The sequence below is a fragment of the Pleurodeles waltl genome, chromosome 2_1 (genome assembly GCF_031143425.1).
Source record: "Pleurodeles waltl isolate 20211129_DDA chromosome 2_1, aPleWal1.hap1.20221129, whole genome shotgun sequence".
In the NCBI taxonomy this organism is placed as follows: Eukaryota; Metazoa; Chordata; class Amphibia; order Caudata; family Salamandridae; genus Pleurodeles; species Pleurodeles waltl.
Window position 1 is genome coordinate 110059135 of NC_090438.1, and position 20445 is coordinate 110079579.

Here is a 20445-nt window from a genome sequence, read left to right on the forward strand (position 1 = left end):
ATCAAGTTCGACTGGACATCCCCCAAAAGCAAGTGTTTACGAAGCCAGGCGTGGCGTCGGAGGGCCACTGTCAAAGAAATCGCCTTGCCTAGAGGGTCGGTCGTGTCCAAGCCACACCCGATGGTAAACTTGGCTGCATCTCTCCCATCCTTGACAGCCTGGGTGAGAGTGTCCCGTACACCCTCCAGGACCTGGGGCAGCACTTGTGCCACTGTATCCCATAAAGTATGTGGAAAACGGTACAATAGGCAAGAGGTGTTTACCGACCTCAATGCCAGGCTGAAGGAAGAAATCCTCTTCTTCCCAAGTTGGTCCAGCCTCTTGGATTCCCTAAACCACGGGAAGTGGAGGCTTGGACCACCAAGCTCTTCGGGGTGGGGTGTTGGGTTAGGAAACTAGGGTCGTTTAGAGCTGGTCGATGGCAGCGGCAGATTGTCCTATTCACATGAGCCCCGTGCTGGGTTTGGACCACGTCCCCAGAAGGACATCTGTAAGGGCTTCACTGAAGAGAACATCAGCTCGGATGTAGCAACCCCTGGATAAAGCACCTCTGTCAGCAGAGTAGTCCTAGGCAAGTCTAGGTCCAAGACCTCAGCTGCCCTACGCAACACCACAGCATAAGATGCCCCTTTCTCCGTAGCCACAGAAGAAGGTGAGAAGATGCCAGCATCTGGAGAAGTATCCAGTCCACTGGCTTCCCCTATATCCTCATACCAGTCCTGTTCACTCTCCAATCCATATTTTAAAGGGTCCTCAGACCACTCCCACTCCTCACCTGTGCCTGGTTGTTCAAAATAAGCCTCAAGCACTGATCTGAGCCTAATTGGCGCCGTCGAAGTTGGAATCAACGTCGTTCTGGCTCATCAGGCATGACGATAGGGCTACCACCACCAGTGGGTGCCAGTGGTGGAGGGAGCGTCAACATCGGGCCCGGCGCCGGAGGAGGCCGAATGTGAGAACCCGGTGCCAGTCCGGATCTGCTTTCAGATCTTGGGGCGCAGAAGCTGCCGGTGTCCAATCCGATGGGGCCCCTGCCGACCCAGCAGGGCCTGAAGACCCACCAACGGGGGCAGCCAGCTCAAAAACAAGGTGCATGGCCACGTAAAATTAATGTAATTGAGTGTGGGTTGTTCCAGCTCCCGGAAAGGAAAGGGGGTGGGGAACGTGAAGTCAGCCCTGGCAATGGCTCCGCGAAACCGTGCTCTGACTTCACGGACCGCCATGAGGTATGTCTCTGGTGCCTCGTCAGGGACCATGATTCAAAGTCGTCTTCCAGCTGCTGGGCCACGGCAGCTTTGGGGGAGCAGTCCCTAAAGCTAATGGCGGCTTGGCAGTAGACTTCAGTCGGTGCAACTCCTTGGAGGTCGCAGATACCTCATGGGGGACCGACATCACGCGATAGCAGGCGCTGCACGGCTTGAACCCCATCTTCCTAGATGACATCCTCTCACAGACAAAAGATCTCGATAAAATATAAAAAAAAAAAAAAAAGGTTTGCCAAAAAAGGCAAAAGAACTGATGTAAGCGCACCGAGGTGGCGTCTATATAGATGGCCATGATGTCACAGACTGCTCCAATGACGCTGACGGAGCCACGTGGAGCCGGCTGACGCATGCGGAACCAAACAACGCCACCCGACGGCGTGCGCATGATATTGCTCAGCAAAAAGATTCCGGATTCGAAGCGGACAAGTTTTTATCATATATAATTATTAACTTCGAGGATGGCTAGTCACAGTAATGTTGCATTGTAAACTGGACATCTAAAATTTACTAATGTTTTTACATAAAAAAAAATACTTAACTTTAGTTTCTAATCAAGTACTTTCAACATAGCTAATTCTGCAGCATTCATGCTTGTTGGAATAACATGTTTTGTTACTTTCAAATACACATTATGAAGTTTGATGTTTAAAATTCTAACAATACATCTAAATATACACACTGAATAATATAAAAATATCACAAACCAACAACAAATGCCTACCTGTAGAGACTCATCATCTGCCAAGCCTTCCTGCCATTTTTCAAACTCATTTAACCAGTTCAAAGCAGTATTCAATGGACACACAACTAGAGCGGTACTAAAATCCAGATTCTCACAAAGCAAAACTGTGTGAAGAAAAGCAACAACCTAGAAATAGGACATAAAAAAAATATCATTTAAAAAAAAGCATACTGTGCTGCAATCTGAAAACATAGGTTAAATTTAACTGCTGCAAGTACTACCAACATGCAGAGTAACCTATCTACTATAAAGTACGGGATAACCAAAACATGCCTGAAGGAAAATGCCACTGTTGGCATGGTTACCCCCTAACCTTTTGTTGATGCCAGCTTTGATTGAAAGTGTGCTGGGACCCTGCTAACCAGGCCCCAGCACCAGTGTTCTTTACCTAAAACTGTACCTTTGTCTCCACAATGTTACTGGTGTATGAAATCCTGGCTATCAAATGATGCTTAACACTGTCTTGTGCATGTATGCACAGATGCTGGAGCGAGGTGTTTCACATTTCAAACACTGAAGCACACTCAGTAAAAATAAACACATCAATGTGCATAGCTAAAGATAGAAGACTACTCAAAGCCTCTATCAAACATTTCCTCAAAGGACCTAAACGGACTAACACTTCCAGTCGCAGGGAAAATTACCTCAATTCTAAAGTGTCAATTATATTGGATGAGCAAGCCTCACCCACTAACTGTGGCATGCTTCATTATCGGCAACCTCATCCCAGCCTGCTGAGATGATACTACCAGGGCGGACACAACCTCGAGAGGGGGGTCTTAACAGAGCTGTCTGGATAAGACAGGATCCAGTTAATCGAATACTGTCTTTAGGTAAATGTAGAAAGCTGGCCCTTTATATAGTGGACCAAAAAGAGGTGACCTATGCAAAGAGTCGAGGCAAACTCCAAAGGAATTACATAGGCACATGATAAACCAAATGCTCTCTTGTGGTGCTGTGGGCGAGCAGTCAGGCTTATCAAAGGGTAGTGCTAAGCATGTAATGCACACACATAAGCATTAAGTGAGACACACTCAAAGAATTCCAACACTAACTTATAAAAATAACACATACTTTTATATAAATTTAGATGGCAGGATCACCGGAATCAGTTGAGTAACTTTCGAGCTATGAATGTTTGTAGTTTTCAGAAGTTGACAGTGCAATTTCTGGTGAAGTAATGTTATCCCATGGTGGAAAAACATGCACTGCTTTCGGGCACTTAACGACTAACAGGACTGTTGCTTGGGACGTAAGGTGAGTATGGGGCAAGGCCCACAGCCACACCAACAGGTGACCTTGCGAGGTTCTGGGGCTTTCGGATGCAGAGATGTGCTAAAGCATTGTGTATCCCATTCACTTCAACGGGGAACGGGACGGTCGGGAAGTTGCTGCAAACTGGGACTGGGGGCCAGTCAGGGGGAACCCATGGGGGGGCTCGACCCTTGAGGTCCTCTGGCATGTAGGGTCTCTGTTGGTCCACTTCTCGAGCTGTAGTGCTTGGGTGCCGTGGTGTTTTTTGCCATTGGTTCCAGTGCTGGAGTTACTCGCAGTTGAAGGGGCACTGCAGAAAGAAACTGCAGGTGGCGACTGGGAATCTAGTTCGATAGAACCCAAGGATGGGCTTATCTCCAGACTGTCTCAGGACCCTGTGGGCACCGCCGACTCCCTCAGACTTGGGCTGTGGGGGCTCGTTTGAAGAGACACTTTGAGGCGTTGAATCAAGGTGGTCAGGGACTTGCTCTGGCTCTTGGTTACCGGGGGAAGAGGGAAACAAGGCAGGGAGACCACTTCCCTGAATGGACTTGTGGATACTGACATCCCTCTACAGTAGTTCTGCTTTAGTGCTGTTGAAAGTCCGGATTTGATCACCATCAAGCCTTGGTTGCTGCAAATGGTCCAGTACCCAAGTTGTAGGTGCAGGGAGCCTCATGGTGGGGTCAGTGTCTCAGGACTTCGGTGAAATGGCAGGGCTGTACTCCTGGGCTCCAAACAGTCTTCTCCTGACTAGTTGATCCCTCTGAGGGCTGGATGACCAACAGGGCAGAATACCGGACATCACGAGTGGTGCCTGCAGATGCAGGGAAGCAGCTCCTCTGCTCCAAAGGAGTTTCTCTGGAAATTGGCAAAGCAGTGGCAGCTTTCTGGGTTTCTAGGAATCTGCACATCGGCAGGACAAGTCGGAGGTTCTGGGGCAGCAGGCAGGCGGGCAGGGTTGGGGCCCTCCTAGGATCTCAGGTCAGAAGTCATTTTGTCCACCCCCTTTGTGTCCACCAAAATGTCAAGTTCTAGTCTCAGTGGGTCCCTTAAATACTCAATTTAGGGGAGTGAGTGTAGTTGCCAATGGACTACTTACCCATGAAGTCACTATGCCCCCTTGATGATCACTTTCTTTGGAAAGTGGAGATCATCCTGTCCCACATTTCCTAATTCCACCACACACGAGATGGTGGAATTCCTAATTTTGGGTTCAGGCTGGTTCCCCCTAGAGATGTATCCAGCCTGGCAGTACAACATGCCTCCTGCATAGCTGCTTTTCCCACCTGCCCACATGCCAAAGGAGCCCTGGGGCATGGGGTGTAGGAAAGTGCCCGTTTTGGCATGGCTGATGCCAGTATTGGATTTATTGAAAAATGCACACAGTGACATGGCCCCTGTAATTCAACCATCTCTCTAGTGTGTGGCTGACCGATCTATGCCAGCCTGCCACCACCAGACAAGTTTCTGACCCCCATGGGGTGAGAGCCTTTGTGCTCTCAGGAATGAGGGACAAAGCCTGCGTTGGTGGATGTGCTTCAAAGGCTCAAGTACACCCCGGGGTGAACCCTCCTGGCCACCATGATGCCGTCTGCAGCATGAACCAGAGGACTCCCCTGACCGCGACCGGATCTGGTGAAGATACCAAACACCTAAAGGTACCCCTGCACTCGCAGCTCTCTGATCTTGTGGAACCCAGCTGACAGTCCATCGACATCCAGAGGAGCCTCAACTTACCTGTCCAGCCATTGGTCTTCTTCAGTCACCCCCCTGGACCAAGCCTGAAGCCTCTTTGTTAACCCGGAGTTCCTCATTGAAAAGCATTGGGCGCCGGACGCTGTGTTTGCACCCGGCCACCCCTGTGCAGCATGGGGGTGTGTTGGTTGCTTAATTGTGGCCCCGATGCTGATCTAAACCCCCTCAGGCCCGTGACCCGACCATTGCGGGTATTTACCTGCAAACCGTTCTCTTCTAAGCACCCCAAGTCTCCATAGGATTCTATTGAGCACCCTATGCCAACTTTGACCTCAGCACCAGGCCAGCCCTGGGTTGCTGGTGATCCTTGGTATCTTCCTAAACTTTGCCCTGTGGACACCTTAACCCCACTGAAGACTGGGACCGTAATCCTAGTACGTAACTGTAAACTGTGTATGAACTTTTCCCCCTCAGGACTGCATTGCTTCCAATGAAAAATGCACTGTCTACTTTTGTAATTGAAAAGTATCACTTACTTGAAAACTGTTTTAACTGTGAATTACAAAGTGTGTTTGATACTTGAAAGTGATACATTCTTGAAACTGTACTTACCTGCAACAAAGATCCTTTTGGTTCTAGAAATAAAACAAAGTATGTTTTGATACATAAAATATTGGACTGGAGTTAGTCATTGAGTGTGTGCCTCTTGATTGTGTGGACAACAAACACTTAGCGCTACCTCTGATAAGTCTAACTGGTCAACCACACTACCACAAAAGAGAGCATTACTATTATTTACTTTAGCCTCTGTAAGGCATCTGGGGATCCACTGGACTCTGTGTATACTACACCTTACTTTTGGAATAGTATATAGAGAGCCCGCTTCCTGGGGGGTGGGGTTCGGCATCCCCTCTCATCAGAGGTGTAAGGAAATGCCTTCCTTGGCATGGTTATCCCCTAACTTGTTGCCTTTTGTTGATGCTAGTTATGATTGAAAGTGTGCTGGGATCCTGCTAACCAGGCCCCAGCACCAGTGTTCTTTCCCTAAACTGTACTTTTGTTCCCACAATTGACACAGGCCTGGCACACAGATAAGTCCCTTGTAACTGGTACCACTGGTACTAAGGGCCCTGTGGCCAGGGAAGGCTTCTAAGGGCTGCAGCATGTATTATGCTACCCTAGGGACCCCTCACTCAGTAGCCACCATCAAGGACAGTTGCCATTGGCTACTGCCGCCCAGACCTAAACACACCCCTAAATTTAGTATTTAGGGGCGGCCTTGAACCTAGGAAATCAGATTCCTGCAACCTACAATAACAAGGACTGCTGACCTGAAAGCCCCGCAGAGACGACAACTGACTTGGCCCCAGCCCTACTGCCCTGTCGCCAGACTCAAAGAACCTGCACAGTGAAGCATCCAGCGGGACCAGCGACCTCTGAGAACTCAGAGGACTGACCTGCACCTGAAGTACCAAGAACGTCCTGAGGGCAGTGGCTCTGTCCAGAAACAGCAACAAAAATGCAACAAAGAAGCAACTTTAAAGAGACTCTCACTTCCCGCCAGAAGCGCGAGTCTTCACACCCTGCACCCGACGCCCCCGGCTCGAGTTTGGAGAAAGCAACACTGCAGAGAGGACTCCCAGGTGACTCGAATGACGTGGACACCCTCAGTCGACCTTCCTGCACCCCCACGGCGACGTCTGCATAGAGGATCCAGAGGCTCCCCCTGACCGCAACTGCCTGGTAAGAAAGGAACCCAGCTGCCTGGACCAGCACTGCACCCGCAGCCCCTAGGACCGAGAGGAACCACCTACCAGTGCAGGAGTACTCAGCAGGCAGACCTCATCCTAGCCCAGTCGGTGGTTGGCCCGAGAAGCCCCCCCCCCCGTGCCCTGCCTGCATCGCCAGAGTGACCCACCCCCCCTCCCCCTTTCCCCGTCCCTCCATTGATTTCTACAGCAAAGCCAACACCATCTTTGCACACTGCACCCGGCCTCCCTTGTGCCGCTGAGGGTGTGTTTTTTGTGCTTGTGTCTCTCACCCTCCCCCCACGCTCTACAAAACCCTGTGGTATGCTTCCCAAGGACACAGGTACCTACCTGCTAGCAGACTGGAACCGGAGCACCCCTTTTCTCCTTAGACACCTATGTGTTTTGGGCCCTCCTTTGACCTCTGCACCTGACCGGCCCTGTGTTGCTGGTGTGGTGGCTTTGGGGCTGCCTTGAACCCCCAAGGGTGGGCTGCCTATGCCAACAAGACTGACTGTGTAAGTGCTTTACTTACCTGAAAAACTAACCAATACTTACATCCCCCAGGAACTGTTGAGTTTTGCACTCTGTCCACTTTTAAAATAGCTATTTCCCATTTTAACCAAAACTGTGTGTACTACTGTTTTAAATCAAAGTTCTATACTTACCTGTGTGAAGTACCTTGCATTTTATGTACTTACCTCAAATTTCAATTTCGTGATTCTAAAAAATAAAGACAAAATATTTTTCTATATTAAAACCTATTGGCCTGGAGTTAAGTCTTTGAGTGTGTTCCTCATTTATTGCCTGTGTGTACAACAAATGCTTAACACTAACCTCTCATAAGCCTACGGCTCGACCACACTACCACAAAATAGAGCATTAGTATTATCTAATTTTGCCATTATCAACCTCTAAGGAGAACCCTTGGACTCTTTGCACGCTTTCTCTCACTTTGAGATAGTATATACAGAGCCAACTTCCTCCAAGAGAAACCAGATCTGCATACCAAAGATGGTGTGCTCTTTGAAGCCTTATGCTTTGAAAAGCAGATTTGCACGCCATCCTGTTGGGAGGGGTCTGCAAACACTCCTGCCAGAGTAGGCTTTGTTCCTGACCGCCTGAGAGTAAAGGCTCTCATCCTTGAGGGTCAGAAAATAGTCTGTTGGTGGCAGACTGGTGAAAACCAGTCAGTCAGCACACCAGCAGTTGGGTAGGTTTTCAGGTGGCACCTCTAACGTGCCCTCTGGGTGCATGTATTAATAAATCCATCACTGGAGTCAGTGAATGTCTTAATACAAGATGTTTGACGCCATGATGTAGCTGGGGAACTCGTATTGGAAGAGGTTGGCACCCTGTACAAGTAACCTCACTCTAGCTAGGGCAAGGGAACCACCCAGCTAAGAAAACCCCTGCTCACCACCTTGGTACCTTGGCTCAAGCAGTCAGGCTTATCTCAGAGGCAACGTGTAGAGCATTTGTACACACACACAGTAACAGTGAACACAGCACAAAAGTACTACACACCAGTTTAGGAAAATAGCCAATATTTAACTGAGTATATAAAGACCAACACGACAAAAAAGTCAACATACACAAGTAAAGATACAAATTTTCAAAGATTAAATCTTGGTTGAGCACTCAGAAACACAATCGTTCCAACTGGGGCTATCATGGCGTCTTGACGGAGTCGTTCCTAACAGTCTGAAGCCGCTTGCGAGGAAGTGCAAGCGGGTCACGGAGTTGCATGGACCCCAGGAACAGTACCTTGGAAAACGATGAGGAAACAAAGACATTGCACAGAGTCAGGGAGGCGAGACGTTGCTGGAGCTGGTGCAGCGTCAGTTCCTTATTGCTAATGGGGAGGTGAGGCGTCGGTTCCTTACTGCTAAGCAGGGTAGGTGAGGCATCAGTTCCTTACGGTTGAAGGGAGGGGGGATGCGGCTTCAGGGACAAAGCAGTGGTTCCTTACGACAAGGTGGAGTCTATGAATCCAGCAGGTCAAGATGCGAAGCGTCAACTTTGTGTTGTGGCGATCACACCACAGGGCCACAGGTGCTACGGTAGTGTCGGAGTAGGGTGTCACGGATGTCGGTGACATGGCACTCAGGACTCATGCTGCGGCAGGACTTCGGAGGCACTGCAGCGGCTTTAGGCCTGTGTTGCATGTCGCGGTCGTTGTACTCAGCGGGGACCACACTCCGGTGCAAGCAGGGACACGGAGTCAAACAGTGGTGCCTCTTCCTTAGTTGCTCTGGAGTCTATGCTTAGTTTCTTCTTAGATGCACCAGAGCTCACTTCCAAGGGCCCAGGAACTGAATATGGCACCACTTTGTAAGTCTGAACTCTAAGGAAGAGAACCCAGGTGCTGGTAGGTGAAGTCTTTGATGGACCAGAGACTTCTTAACAGGAGGAAAGCTCAGTTCAAGCCCTTGCAGAACCTTGGAAAGCAGGATAAAGAAAGCAAAGTCCAGTCCTTTCACTCCCAGGACAGAAGCAGCAAGCCAGCACAGCAAAGCAATAGGCAAAGTGGCAGTCCCTCCTACAGCATATAGCTCTTCTTCCTGCAGAATGTCCTCATTCGAGAAGTGTTCTAACTATGTGGGGTTGGAGGTCCAGTACTTATACCTATTTCTGGTTGAAGTAGACAAACTCCCAAGAGAAGTCTTTGTAGTGCACAAGACCCTGCCTTTCCCTGCAATGGCCCCAGACACTCTAGAGGGTTGGAGACAACTTTAAGGACAGGCACAGCCCTATTTAGCATCAAGTGTCTGTTCCTCCCACCACTTTAGCTCAGGAAGACCCATCAGGTTATGGAGTGCACACCTCAGCTCCCTTAATGTGACTGCCTAGAGTGAATTCACAATCACCTCAACTGTCACCCAGACATGTATTCCACAGACTGGCAGAGGCACAAAATGGTTAAGCAAGAAAAGGCCCACTTTCTAAAAGTGGCATTTTCAAACTTACAATTTAAAAACAACTTCACCAAAATATGTATTTTTAAATTGTGAGTTCTGAGACCCCAAACTCTGACTATCTGCTCCCAATGGGAAATTACACTTAAAAGATATTTGAAGGCAAGTCCCATGTTACCCTATGGGAGCGATAGGCCTTGCAATAATGAACACTCAATTTAGCACTATTACCACTATCAGGAAATGAAACACACACCAGTACATGTCCTACCTTTTATATACACGACTCCCTTCCCCTGGGGCTGCCTTGGGCCTACTTTAGAGGTGACGTGCATGTAGTAAAAGGGAAGGTTTGGGCCTGGCAAGTGGGGTACTTGCCAGCTCAAAATGGCAGTTTAAAACTGCTCTCGCAGACACTGCAGAGGCAGGTCTGAGACATATTTTCAGGACCACACATGTGGGTGGCCTAATTAGTGCAGCTGGCCCACTAGTAGCGTTTGATTTACTAGCCCGGAGCACACACCTTGCATTGTACTAGGGACCTACTAGTAAACCAAATATGCCAATCATGGAAAAACCAATCACCAATACATTTTAGACAGACAGCATATGCATTTTAGCACTGGTTAGCAGAGGTAAAGTGTCCAGAGTCCTAAAGCCAACAAGAACAGCTCTGAAAAAATAGGAGGAAGAAAGCAAGAAGTTTGGGGATAAACCTACAAAAAGGGCCAGGTCCAGCAACAGCCAACAGCTTAGTCATATGCATCCAAACACCAGGGGCTTTTTATTCAGAAGTAAGTTGTTTTGTAATTGTCTTCACGCTATTCTTGCTAGTCATGTTGTGTAAATGTCTCTAAAGCTATCTTTCCTCATTATAATAAATGCTAAGGAAGACACAATGTTAGTATGATCACAATCACATAACATACACACAACAGGGAATTGGCCCTGTAACTCAGTTGTAGCTGTACAATTATCTTATAGATTGCATGGTTACAGGTGTCCTCAAAAACATTTGTGGCAGTGGGGTTACCCACACTTGCACATCACATGTGAGGATTCATTCAATATTGCCAATAGAAGCGGCTGTTTCTAAATGGGATCCTTTCGCAACACAATTACAAAAGAAACCTACTTCTTCAAGAGGAATACTGGTAAAGAACCTAACTTGCCTCCATCTTCCAGCTGCTCATGGCCTGAATAGTGAGAAGGCATTGTTAAATGGCAGCTGGCGTCACCAACGCTGTGTGCATTGGTGGGGTTCATTGGAAATGTAATTCCCTGAACAGGTGCATCAACGCTAAACAGGTCAGATTCACTTGCAAGTCAGCGGGAAGTACCAGAAAATGGATCACTTTAAAAAAAAAAAAAAGGAAATATCATTTCTAACAATATCGATGACAGGTTATGTTTTACAAAGTATGTGAATTGTATTTGGGACACTGTTGTAAACATATAAGGTCTTTAACAGGGGGGTTCTGCACATTATACAGCCTGCCCCCCCCTTACATTCCTGTTTACCCTCAATCCATGTTCACCCTCAACGCATATGTCTGTGTATTTTGCCAATACTCTCCTTCCTTCTTTCAGCTTGGATAAAAAACACCTGGTACGAAGAAGACTGTTACAAGTGTTTGAATACAAATGAATTAGCTGATGGTTTTTAATTTATTGTCTTCTTATGAAACTAAAGACTTTGGGGGTTATTCTAACTTTGGAGGAGGTGTTAATCCGTCCAAAAAGTGACGGAAAAGTGACGGATTTACCACCAGCCGTATTACGAGTCCATTATATCCTATGGAACTCGTAATACGGCTGGTGGTATATCCGTCACTTTACCGTCACTTTTGGGACGGATTAACACTCCTCCAAAGTTAGAATAACCCCCTTTATGTCTACTGAGGATGCCTCCTCCTACAAGACCATGGAGCTCTAGTTCCCCAGATTTAGGTTAAGCAGCTATTCTATTAGGTTAAAGAATGCAATCACCCTACACAGGAGTCTCTCTTGTTTGCAGTGCAGTGTCATGAGTATGCCACACATTTGTGATATGTTTAGTTCTGTGCATGTGATCTATTACTTGAGTGCCTAACCAAGACTGCCTAATGAATTCAGATGTAGTGTTGCTTATATCTGATCTTTATTTCAGGGACAATGATTAGCTGAGTTGTTAAGGTAGGCTTCACGATATGACAATTTATTTCTTACTCACTAATTAGGTGCAAGGAATATAGATAGGATCCCTTCCCGTTTTGGCACTGACGAATGCCTGTTACCAGTACTGGCATGTATGAGGTCAGAAACATGTTGGCTCATTGGGATGTGTAGGTCATTATACCTGCATAACATCCCATGGCATTGGTTTTAGCTATAATTTAGATGCCCACAAATAAAGATATTATCCTGGGTTTACCTAAAGATATTTTAGATTATCTGGATCCAGTCCTGCCCAATGAGCTTCATTAGGAACTCCCTCTCAAGAGGTAGTATTATCTTACCAGGGTGGGATATGCTTGCTGATGATTAGTCTTGCCATAATTAGTGGGTAAGGCTTCCTCATCCAATAGAATTGGCACACTAGAAATGAGGTAGTTTTTCTATCTTCAGCCATCACACCTTGATGTGTTAATTTTGATCTTTGTGGAAGGTGTATGGTGGCTTACCTCCAACTCTCTTGGTGTTACATGACACATTCAGTAAAAGTCAGCAGTGTCAGTTTTCAAGCTAGAATAAGCCATGACCCATTATGGTAGTGGCTGAGATGTGAATACCTTATTGTGCATCAAATTATCGCTAGAATCTTCTTGGTTTTAAATTCTAATTCTGCCCTACAAGATCCAGAAAGAGAGACATCAAAGAGGGGTTTCAGGCGGCTAAAATACTCATGCATGCAGAATACTTTGCTGCTTTCTAAAACACTGACTTTTTACTGTTAAGTTATTTATTATGATAGGTAAGCTATCTGCCTTAAAGCAAACCTGGTCAAAATGCTTATCCATACTAGGATTCCAAAATCAATGCAATAAAAGAAGGTACCAAGATAAACTGGTGTAATCAACCTATCTATAACTTAGGATCCTTTATATGATGAAAAATTGGGCTCTTTCTTACACCATAAGAGATTGCAAATGCACATGGGCAGAAAATGACACTAAAAACTCTGTGATGAGAAATAGTTCAAAATTTCGTATCCTATGTTACCCAGATTGGGAGAAGGTATCTCTATGGGAGCAGTGCAATTATGCTTGGATAATGAGCAATGAACAGCATAAAGGAGTTCTGAAAAGAAGATAAGAAAATAAGTTACTTACCTGTAACTGTAGTTCTCCAGTATTGGAATCTTTCATAGATTCACATGCTTGAATCATTCCCCGTCGTCGAGATGGGAGTCCCGGTATAAATTTTCACAAGTAATGTTAAAACATATTGAAGAGAAAAAGGCCCTAGGCCTCTTCAATTTGATAGTCTATCAGAGTCATTTTGTGAAAAGGACCAAACTTGATCCTCCACCAATCAGGCGACAGCACCCTTCAGAACCTCCTGAGAGAAGCTCTAGCACCTCAGATTTTCCACGCACAAGTGCGTATATTACAATGAGTATATGTACTACTAGAAAGAAAGAGGTGAAGAGAGCTTCTCCGGGGAGGTGGGTGGGTCGCATGTGAATCTATGAAAGATTCCAATACTAGAGAACTACAGTTACATGTAAGTAACTTATTTTCTTACTCCAGTATTGGAACTTTCATAGATTCACATGCTTGAATCAGAGTAGAAAGCAATAAGTATGCACATTGTAAAATGACAACCCCTTTTAACAAACAGGTTATCTTAGACCACAAAATCTTATCATCCTGTATAAAGTGATGAAGTATACGAGTGTACTGACATATGTCTCTACATAAACATCTATATATAGATATACATATATACACATCTATCTATACACATGTATATATACATAACTAACAGTATGTCATTATCTCTAATATAAATAGGGTATTCCTGTGAAGATACATGCTGAAATTTAAATAACAAACCAGTATTAAAACATAAGACAGTAATGTAAGCTGATCAATATCTGATAACCCGCTGACTATGGGATTATGATAGTGATCAATTATCTTTAGATACATTTCTTTTTTTTTTTTTGATGTGCATACGTTTTCTAGGATGGAGGGATGTAGGAGAAATGGCTCACCTTCACCTGAAGAGATTCCTGAGAACAGCTTGGCCCACTGCTACCTCTCCGTGCGAGAGGGACTCCAAGCAATAGTGCTTAGTAAAGGTATGACAGCTCTTCCATGTTGCTGCCCTACAAATGTCTTGTAGTGGCACTCCGGCAAACAGTGCCGCTGACGATGAGACTTTTCTCGTCGAGTGAGCATGCACAGACGACTGCAAAGGTTTGCCCGCTGCCTGATGGCAGAAGCGAATAGCAGAGGCGATCCATCTTGAAATACTCTGCTTGGATAGCGGGTACCCCTTCCTAGGGGCACTGTACGCTACAAATAGCTGATTAGAACGTCGAAAAGCTTTTGTCCTGTCCAAATAAAATTGAACGCATCTTTTCACGTCTAGAGAGTGTAATGCTCTCTCCGCTGGAGTAGACGGATGAGGGAAAAAAAGACTTGAAGACCAAAGGTTCGTTAATGTGAAAGTTTGACGGAACCTTTGGAATAAAAAGCGGGTTAGTGCGCATTAGTAGTCTATCTTGTTTAAACTGTAGGAATGGCTCTTGGATGGAGAGCGCTTGTACCTCACTGACCCGCCTAGCTGATGTAAGGGCTATCAATAAGGCAACCTTCCACGATAAATGTTTGAGGGAAGCACGGTGGATCGGTTCAAAAGGATGCTTCATCAGTTGTGCCAAAACAATGTTCAGGTTCCACGAAGGAGGTGGAGGTCTGAAAGGAGGGTAAACCCTGAACAGCCCCTTTAGAAATCTCTTAATCAGCCGAGAAGAGAAGAGCGAAGGTGTGTCCTCTGAACGTCTGTATGCAGCTATGGCTGCTACATGAACTTTAATGGACGAGTGTGCTAGGCCAGATCGAGCTAACTCTAAGAGATACGGCAAAATCTCTTCTGGTAGTGAAAGAAAAGGGTCAATTTGACGTTGATGACACCAGGCACAGAATCTCCTCCATTTAAACTGATACGCCTTGTTAGTGCTATCCGCTCTGGCGTGTGACAAAATATCTCTGCAGTCCTGCGGAATATTTAAATGCGCAAATTCTCTGTGGTGAGGAGCCATGCCGCTAACCGCAGTGAGTGTGCATCGGGGTGTCGGACTTGGCCGTTGTTCATTGTTAGTAAATGAGGTAACGGCTCCAGCAGAATATGGGGTTTGACTGAGAGAATGAGGAGCTCCGTGAACCAATGTTGGCGCGGCCAATACGGGGCTATCAGTATGAGAGTGCACTGTTTTCATCTTCGTGAGGACCCTTGGGATCAACGGAATGGGAGGAAAGGCGTAAGCAAAGATGTCTGACCAGACTATCGAAAACGCATTCCCCCAAGATCCCTTTTGGTGATGCCAACTTGCGAAGAACTGGCATTTGGCGCTGTCCTTCTTCGCAAACAGATCCACTGTTGGTGTTCCCCACTGGGAAAAAATCTGGGTGAGTACCGTCTGGTCTAATTCCCACTCGTGGCATTCCGATTTCTGTCTGCTGAGTGCATCTGCTGCTTTGTTGTTTATTCCCGGCAAGTGCACCGCCGACAGTGTGACGCCTTGCTGCGAGGCCCAGTTCCAGATCGCTTGGGCTTCCCTGGAGAGGGTGAGAGATCTTGTACCTCCTTGTTTGTTGAGATAGTGCATCGTAGTGGTGGTGTCCGTTCTTATCACCACTCGCGATCCATGGATTCTTGGGAGAAACGCTTGTAGAGCAAGGTGCACTGCCCTGAGTTCTAGCCAATTGATATGTCTTGATGCCAGATGAGTTGACCATCTGCCACTTATTTTCAGGTCCTGTAATACTGCGCCCCAGCCCTCCAGTGAGGCATCTGTTATGGTCCACGGGGCTGGCTGTTGAAGAAACGAGAGACCGATTGAGAGATGATGCTTTTGAGACCACCACTTGAGAGTTTTGATCATTGTCGGAGTAATTTGTATCTGGTCTTCGAATGTTCCTGATACTTGAAGCCATTGACGGTTTAGCTGCTCCTGCAAGGGGCGCATCTTTAGCCGACACAGAGGAATCAGAGGTATGCATGAAGACATCATGCCCAATAGTGATTTGAAGAGACAGACTGTAACCTTTCGTCTTCTTTGTATGACACTCCCTAGGGTTAGTAACCTTTGTTGTCTCTCTAACGTGGGACATGCGATGCCGGATTCCGTGTTCAGTTTTGCTCCCAGAAAAGTAATACTGCGGCCTGGTAGAGGGTTGGACTTCTCCCAGTTGATCGTGAATCCGAGATTGGTCAGCAAGGAAACGCACTTTCTTGTTGACTTGTGTGTTCCTGTGTAAGTCTTTGCCTTTATTAACCAGTCGTCTAAGTATGGAAAGACCTGGTGCTTTCTTCTCCTGAGAAAGGCTGCCACTGGTGCTAGGCATTTGGTAAATATTCTTGGGGCTGATTTGAGCCCGAAAGGAAGGACGCGATATTGATAATGGCTCCCGGCTACGGTAAATCTCAGATACTTTCTGTGGGCAGGGTGGATTGGTATGTGGAAGTATGCGTCCTTGAGGTCTAGCGATGACATAAAATCTCTTTGATTGAGACGCAGAAGGACGTCTTGCAGGCTGATCATTCGAAACGATTGCTTCTTTAGGTATACATTTAGTTGCCTTAAATCGAGGATCGGTCTCCAATCCTTCCACTTTTTTCGAATTATGAAGAACCTGGAATAAAATCCTGTTCCTCTTTGAACCCGCGGCACCTTCTCTATAGCTCCCTTGAGAAGGAGCTTGTAGACCTCTTCTTTGAGTTGTTGAGGGTATCTTGAAGGAGTCCTGCGGGGAGGGTTGGGGGGAGGTTTCTGGACAAATTCTAAAGTATGGCCCCGTTCCACTAATTGTAGGACCCACTTGTCTGACGTAATGATTTGCCATTGACTGAGATATAAGGAAATTCTTCCGCCCAGGGTGACAGGAGGAAGACTGGGCGTAGCCGGCGCCTCGAAGACATCAGGTTCTACGAGCTGCATCCTTAGCAGGGCGGGTTGAGCGTCCACGGCCTGCCGGTCTATTATAGGCTGGTTGAGTCTGTTGTCTTTGGGAATAGTATGGCCGAAATTGTTGTGAAGATGACGGATAGGAAGAGTATCTCTGTTGTTGATACCCTCCTCTGTAAGAGGGCTGGCCGCGCCCCCTAGGGCGAAAGGACGATTTCCGATATTGCAGGGTCCCTAGTGACCTTGCAGTGTCCGTGTCCGTTTGAATTGACTGTAGGGCTTCGTCCACATGTTTCCCAAATAACGCTTGGCCATCAAAGGGTAAGTCTAGGATCTTATTCTGGACTTCTGGACGAAATGAGGTGGCTTTGAGCCAGCCCTGCCTTCTTAATACAGCAGCGCCTGCAAGCTGTCTGAAAGCAGTGGTCGCTATGTCCATTGCGCAGTCTATAAGCTCTGCAGACGCGCGTTGACCCTCTTGCACAGTCTTATTTGCCTCTGATTTTACGTCTTCCGGCAGTTGACTAATGAAAGGTGCAATACCTGCCCAAAGCTGTCTGTCGTATCGAGACAAAATAGCCAAGGAGTTGGAAGCTCTAAGCACTAAGCTGGCCATGGAAGAAAATCTTTTTCCTATATTGTCTAGCCTTCTACCCTCCTTATCTGGGGGCGCAGAAATTGGAGCCGAAGGATTCTTTGATCTTCTTTGAGCCGCTTGAGCTACTACGGAATCTGGAGGAGGATGGCCTGTCAAGCATGTTGGGGCATCATCGGGAGCTTTGTACTTCTTATCCAGACGTGGTAAAACTGCTGTAACTGTTGCTGGATTATTCATGACTTTAAGGCCTTCTTCCCACAAGTAGTTCACCATTGGGATGGAACGCACAGACTTCTGGAAGGGCTCTTTAAAATCATAAAGGAAACAATCTGTTTGCTTCGTAGGTAGCGGTAATGCAAAGCGCTTGGCTGCCCTCTTTAAGAGATTGTGAAAACCTCCAATGTCTTCAGGTGGGGACTCCACCTTCGAATGAGAAGGAGAAGATGGAGCAGGAATAATATACTCGTCCCACTCTGAGTGATCATCTATGAGCTCTCCTTCTTCTTGATCTCCATCTGAAATGTCAGTGTCCTGGGGAATTGTCATGTCTGGGGTAGCCACATCTGTGAGATGCAAAGTCGTCGGTCTTTGATGTGGAGTAGAAGGACCAGAAATAGGCGATGGATGAGGCTGTTCTCCTTGTGGAGGAAACCTTCTGTTATAATCCACCAACATGGCTCTAAGGCCAGTAAGCAGGTCGGAAGGGACATACGTTCCCTGTTGATACTGCTGATGCTCCAAGGAAGCCTGGGGATCATAAGCTTCCTCATATTCCTCCTCTTCCTGATATTTTACATTCAATTCAGAGGGGCTGTGGGCCGTACCAAAAGGCCCATCTTCGTCTGAATCATCATCTCCCTCCAAAAGATGTACTGGTACCAAGGAGGATACCTTACTAGGTGAAGTGTGGGTTGGAGTTAATGTTTCTGTTCTTTTTTGATATTTTTCCCTCGTCGACGGTGTCGTCGACGATCTTGTCGACGACGTGTAAACTGACTTTGTCGTAGACGGTGCCATCGATGCTGGACGCACTTATTTTAATAGCCGCAAGCTTCGCCGACGAATCTACCGTCGACGAAGTCCTCGTCGACGGTAAAGCGGATACCGACGTCAGCGCCGTCGACGATGACGAGGTGTAGACGGTCGTCGACGCTGAAGTCGTCGTTGTAGTTCTCGTCGACGGTGGTGTACTCATCGACGATGTCGCCGACGGAGCCGTGGACGACGGAACACCTAAAGTAGTTGGAGTCGTCGGCAATGCTCCCACCGATGGTGCCGTTGACGGGGAATCCGTCGACGAGGCCTTTTTTCCAGTCACGGAAGATGGCTTTTTGAAAGGCACAGATGGAGGAACAGATGAGGATTTCCTGTGCCTCTCAGAACTGGAAGAACGTTTTTTCCCCTCTTTACTTGAGAGTCTAGTTGGGGAAGAAGATGGGCTGCGACCCTTATAAGACCCTGAAGCAGTCTTTTTGAGGGCTTTCCTTGAGGTTTGTGAGGGAGATCTAGAGCGTGATCTTGCTCTTTTAGTTGATCTCTTGGATGTTGATGATTCCTCACTCTCAGAATCAGAAACTGGATCCTTCCTATGCTTCAGTTTCTGCAGCCATATTAGTAATCTGCCTTCTCTATCCTTTAAGGTTTTAGAAGAAAAAGTACGGCAAATCTTACAGTCTTTGGCTGAATGATCTGGATAAAGGCAGTAAATGCAGTCTTGATGAGGATCTTCAGAGTGAAGTCTTTTCTTCCCACAAGTCTTGCAGTCTCTAAAGAGACTTTTCTTTTCCTTGTCAGACATAGTTGAAAAATAGCTGACAAATCAAAATTATTGAGTTTCTCTGAGAGAAAAAGAGCTGAATAAAGGTGTGAAAACAGAGCAGAGCTCTGAGGAGACTCCCTAGCACGACGTGCGGTAGAAAATCTGAGGTGCTAGAGCTTCTCTCAGGAGGTTCTGAAGGGTGCTGTCGCCTGATTGGTGGAGGATCAAGTTTGGTCCTTTTCACAAAATGACTCTGATAGACTATCAAATTGAAGAGGCCTAGGGCCTTTTTCTCTTCAATATGTTTTAACATTACTTGTGAAAATTTATACCGGGACTCCCATCTCGACGACGGGGAATGATTCAAGCATGTGAATCTATGAAAGTTCCAATACTGGAGTAATGAAATTACCTCCTGAAGTCTTGCAAACAGGTGCAGAACAAAATTAAGAAATAAGGTATAGTTTCTTACCTGTAACTCCAGTTCTCTCGTAGTGGTATTTCCATGATAGTCATAAGTGTTGAATATTCCCCACCTCCCTGCAGGGACCCCGGAGCACTTTTTCCAATAAAACTTCTTAAGTGTCCATGTTCGCCTTGCTTCAGAAAGGCCTGCCAAGTCACTTAATAATGTTCCTATGCAGCCTATAGGAAGGGCTACAGTGTTCAAACTTCTTCATTCAGATTGTCCTTGAAGTAAATGCATTAAATTGCTTGACAAATGAATATAATTTTTTTAGAAAAATTCCTTCACAAACCTTTTTATATCAGAAAAACCTGTATGAAGGAGTGCAGAGCAGTGTAGCCCATAGGCTGCCATTAGTAATGGAGAAAAAGGATACTGTGCCTTCAAGACCAGCCAGTCCTCCAGTATCCCATCATGCTTAGAGAGAGGCAGTTAACTCAGTTCTTTTTGCAGGTAGTTATTAGCTGATAATAAATAATAATCTAATAAAGCCATCTATCTGCTCCCCCGGGGAGGTGGGAGGGTTGCTTATGACTATCATGGAAATACCCCTATGAGAGAACTGGAGTTACAGGTAAGAAACTATACCTTCTCTCGTAGAGGATTTCCATGTATAGTCATAAGCGTTGCATAGAATAGTAAGCTCATCCCATAACCCGCAGAGGAGCCGATAGAGTAATCAGAGTATATTCTCTCAAGCAAAGAGGTTCCAAAGAGAAGCCTGTCCTACTTGAGCATCTGACCTAGCATCAGAGTTGAGGCAATAGTGTTTAGTAAAGGTGTGAACCGATCTCCAAGTCGTAGCTTTACAAATTTCTGATAATGGAACATTCCGCAATAGAGCAGTCGTAGCCGACTTGCATCTGGTGGAATGTGCTTT

The 20445-nt window shown here is 46.4% G+C and overlaps 1 protein-coding gene across 1 annotated transcript in view; it reads right to left on the minus strand.

Annotated features, from left to right (window-relative positions):
• ATRX (ATRX chromatin remodeler) overlaps positions 1-20445 on the minus strand; it is a 1138900-nt gene that overhangs the window by 566935 nt on the left and 551520 nt on the right. The window contains exon 18 of the mRNA XM_069211061.1: positions 1987-2133. Coding sequence (XP_069067162.1) covers positions 1987-2133 — 147 coding nt within the window. The remainder of the gene's footprint in view (positions 1-1986; positions 2134-20445) is intronic.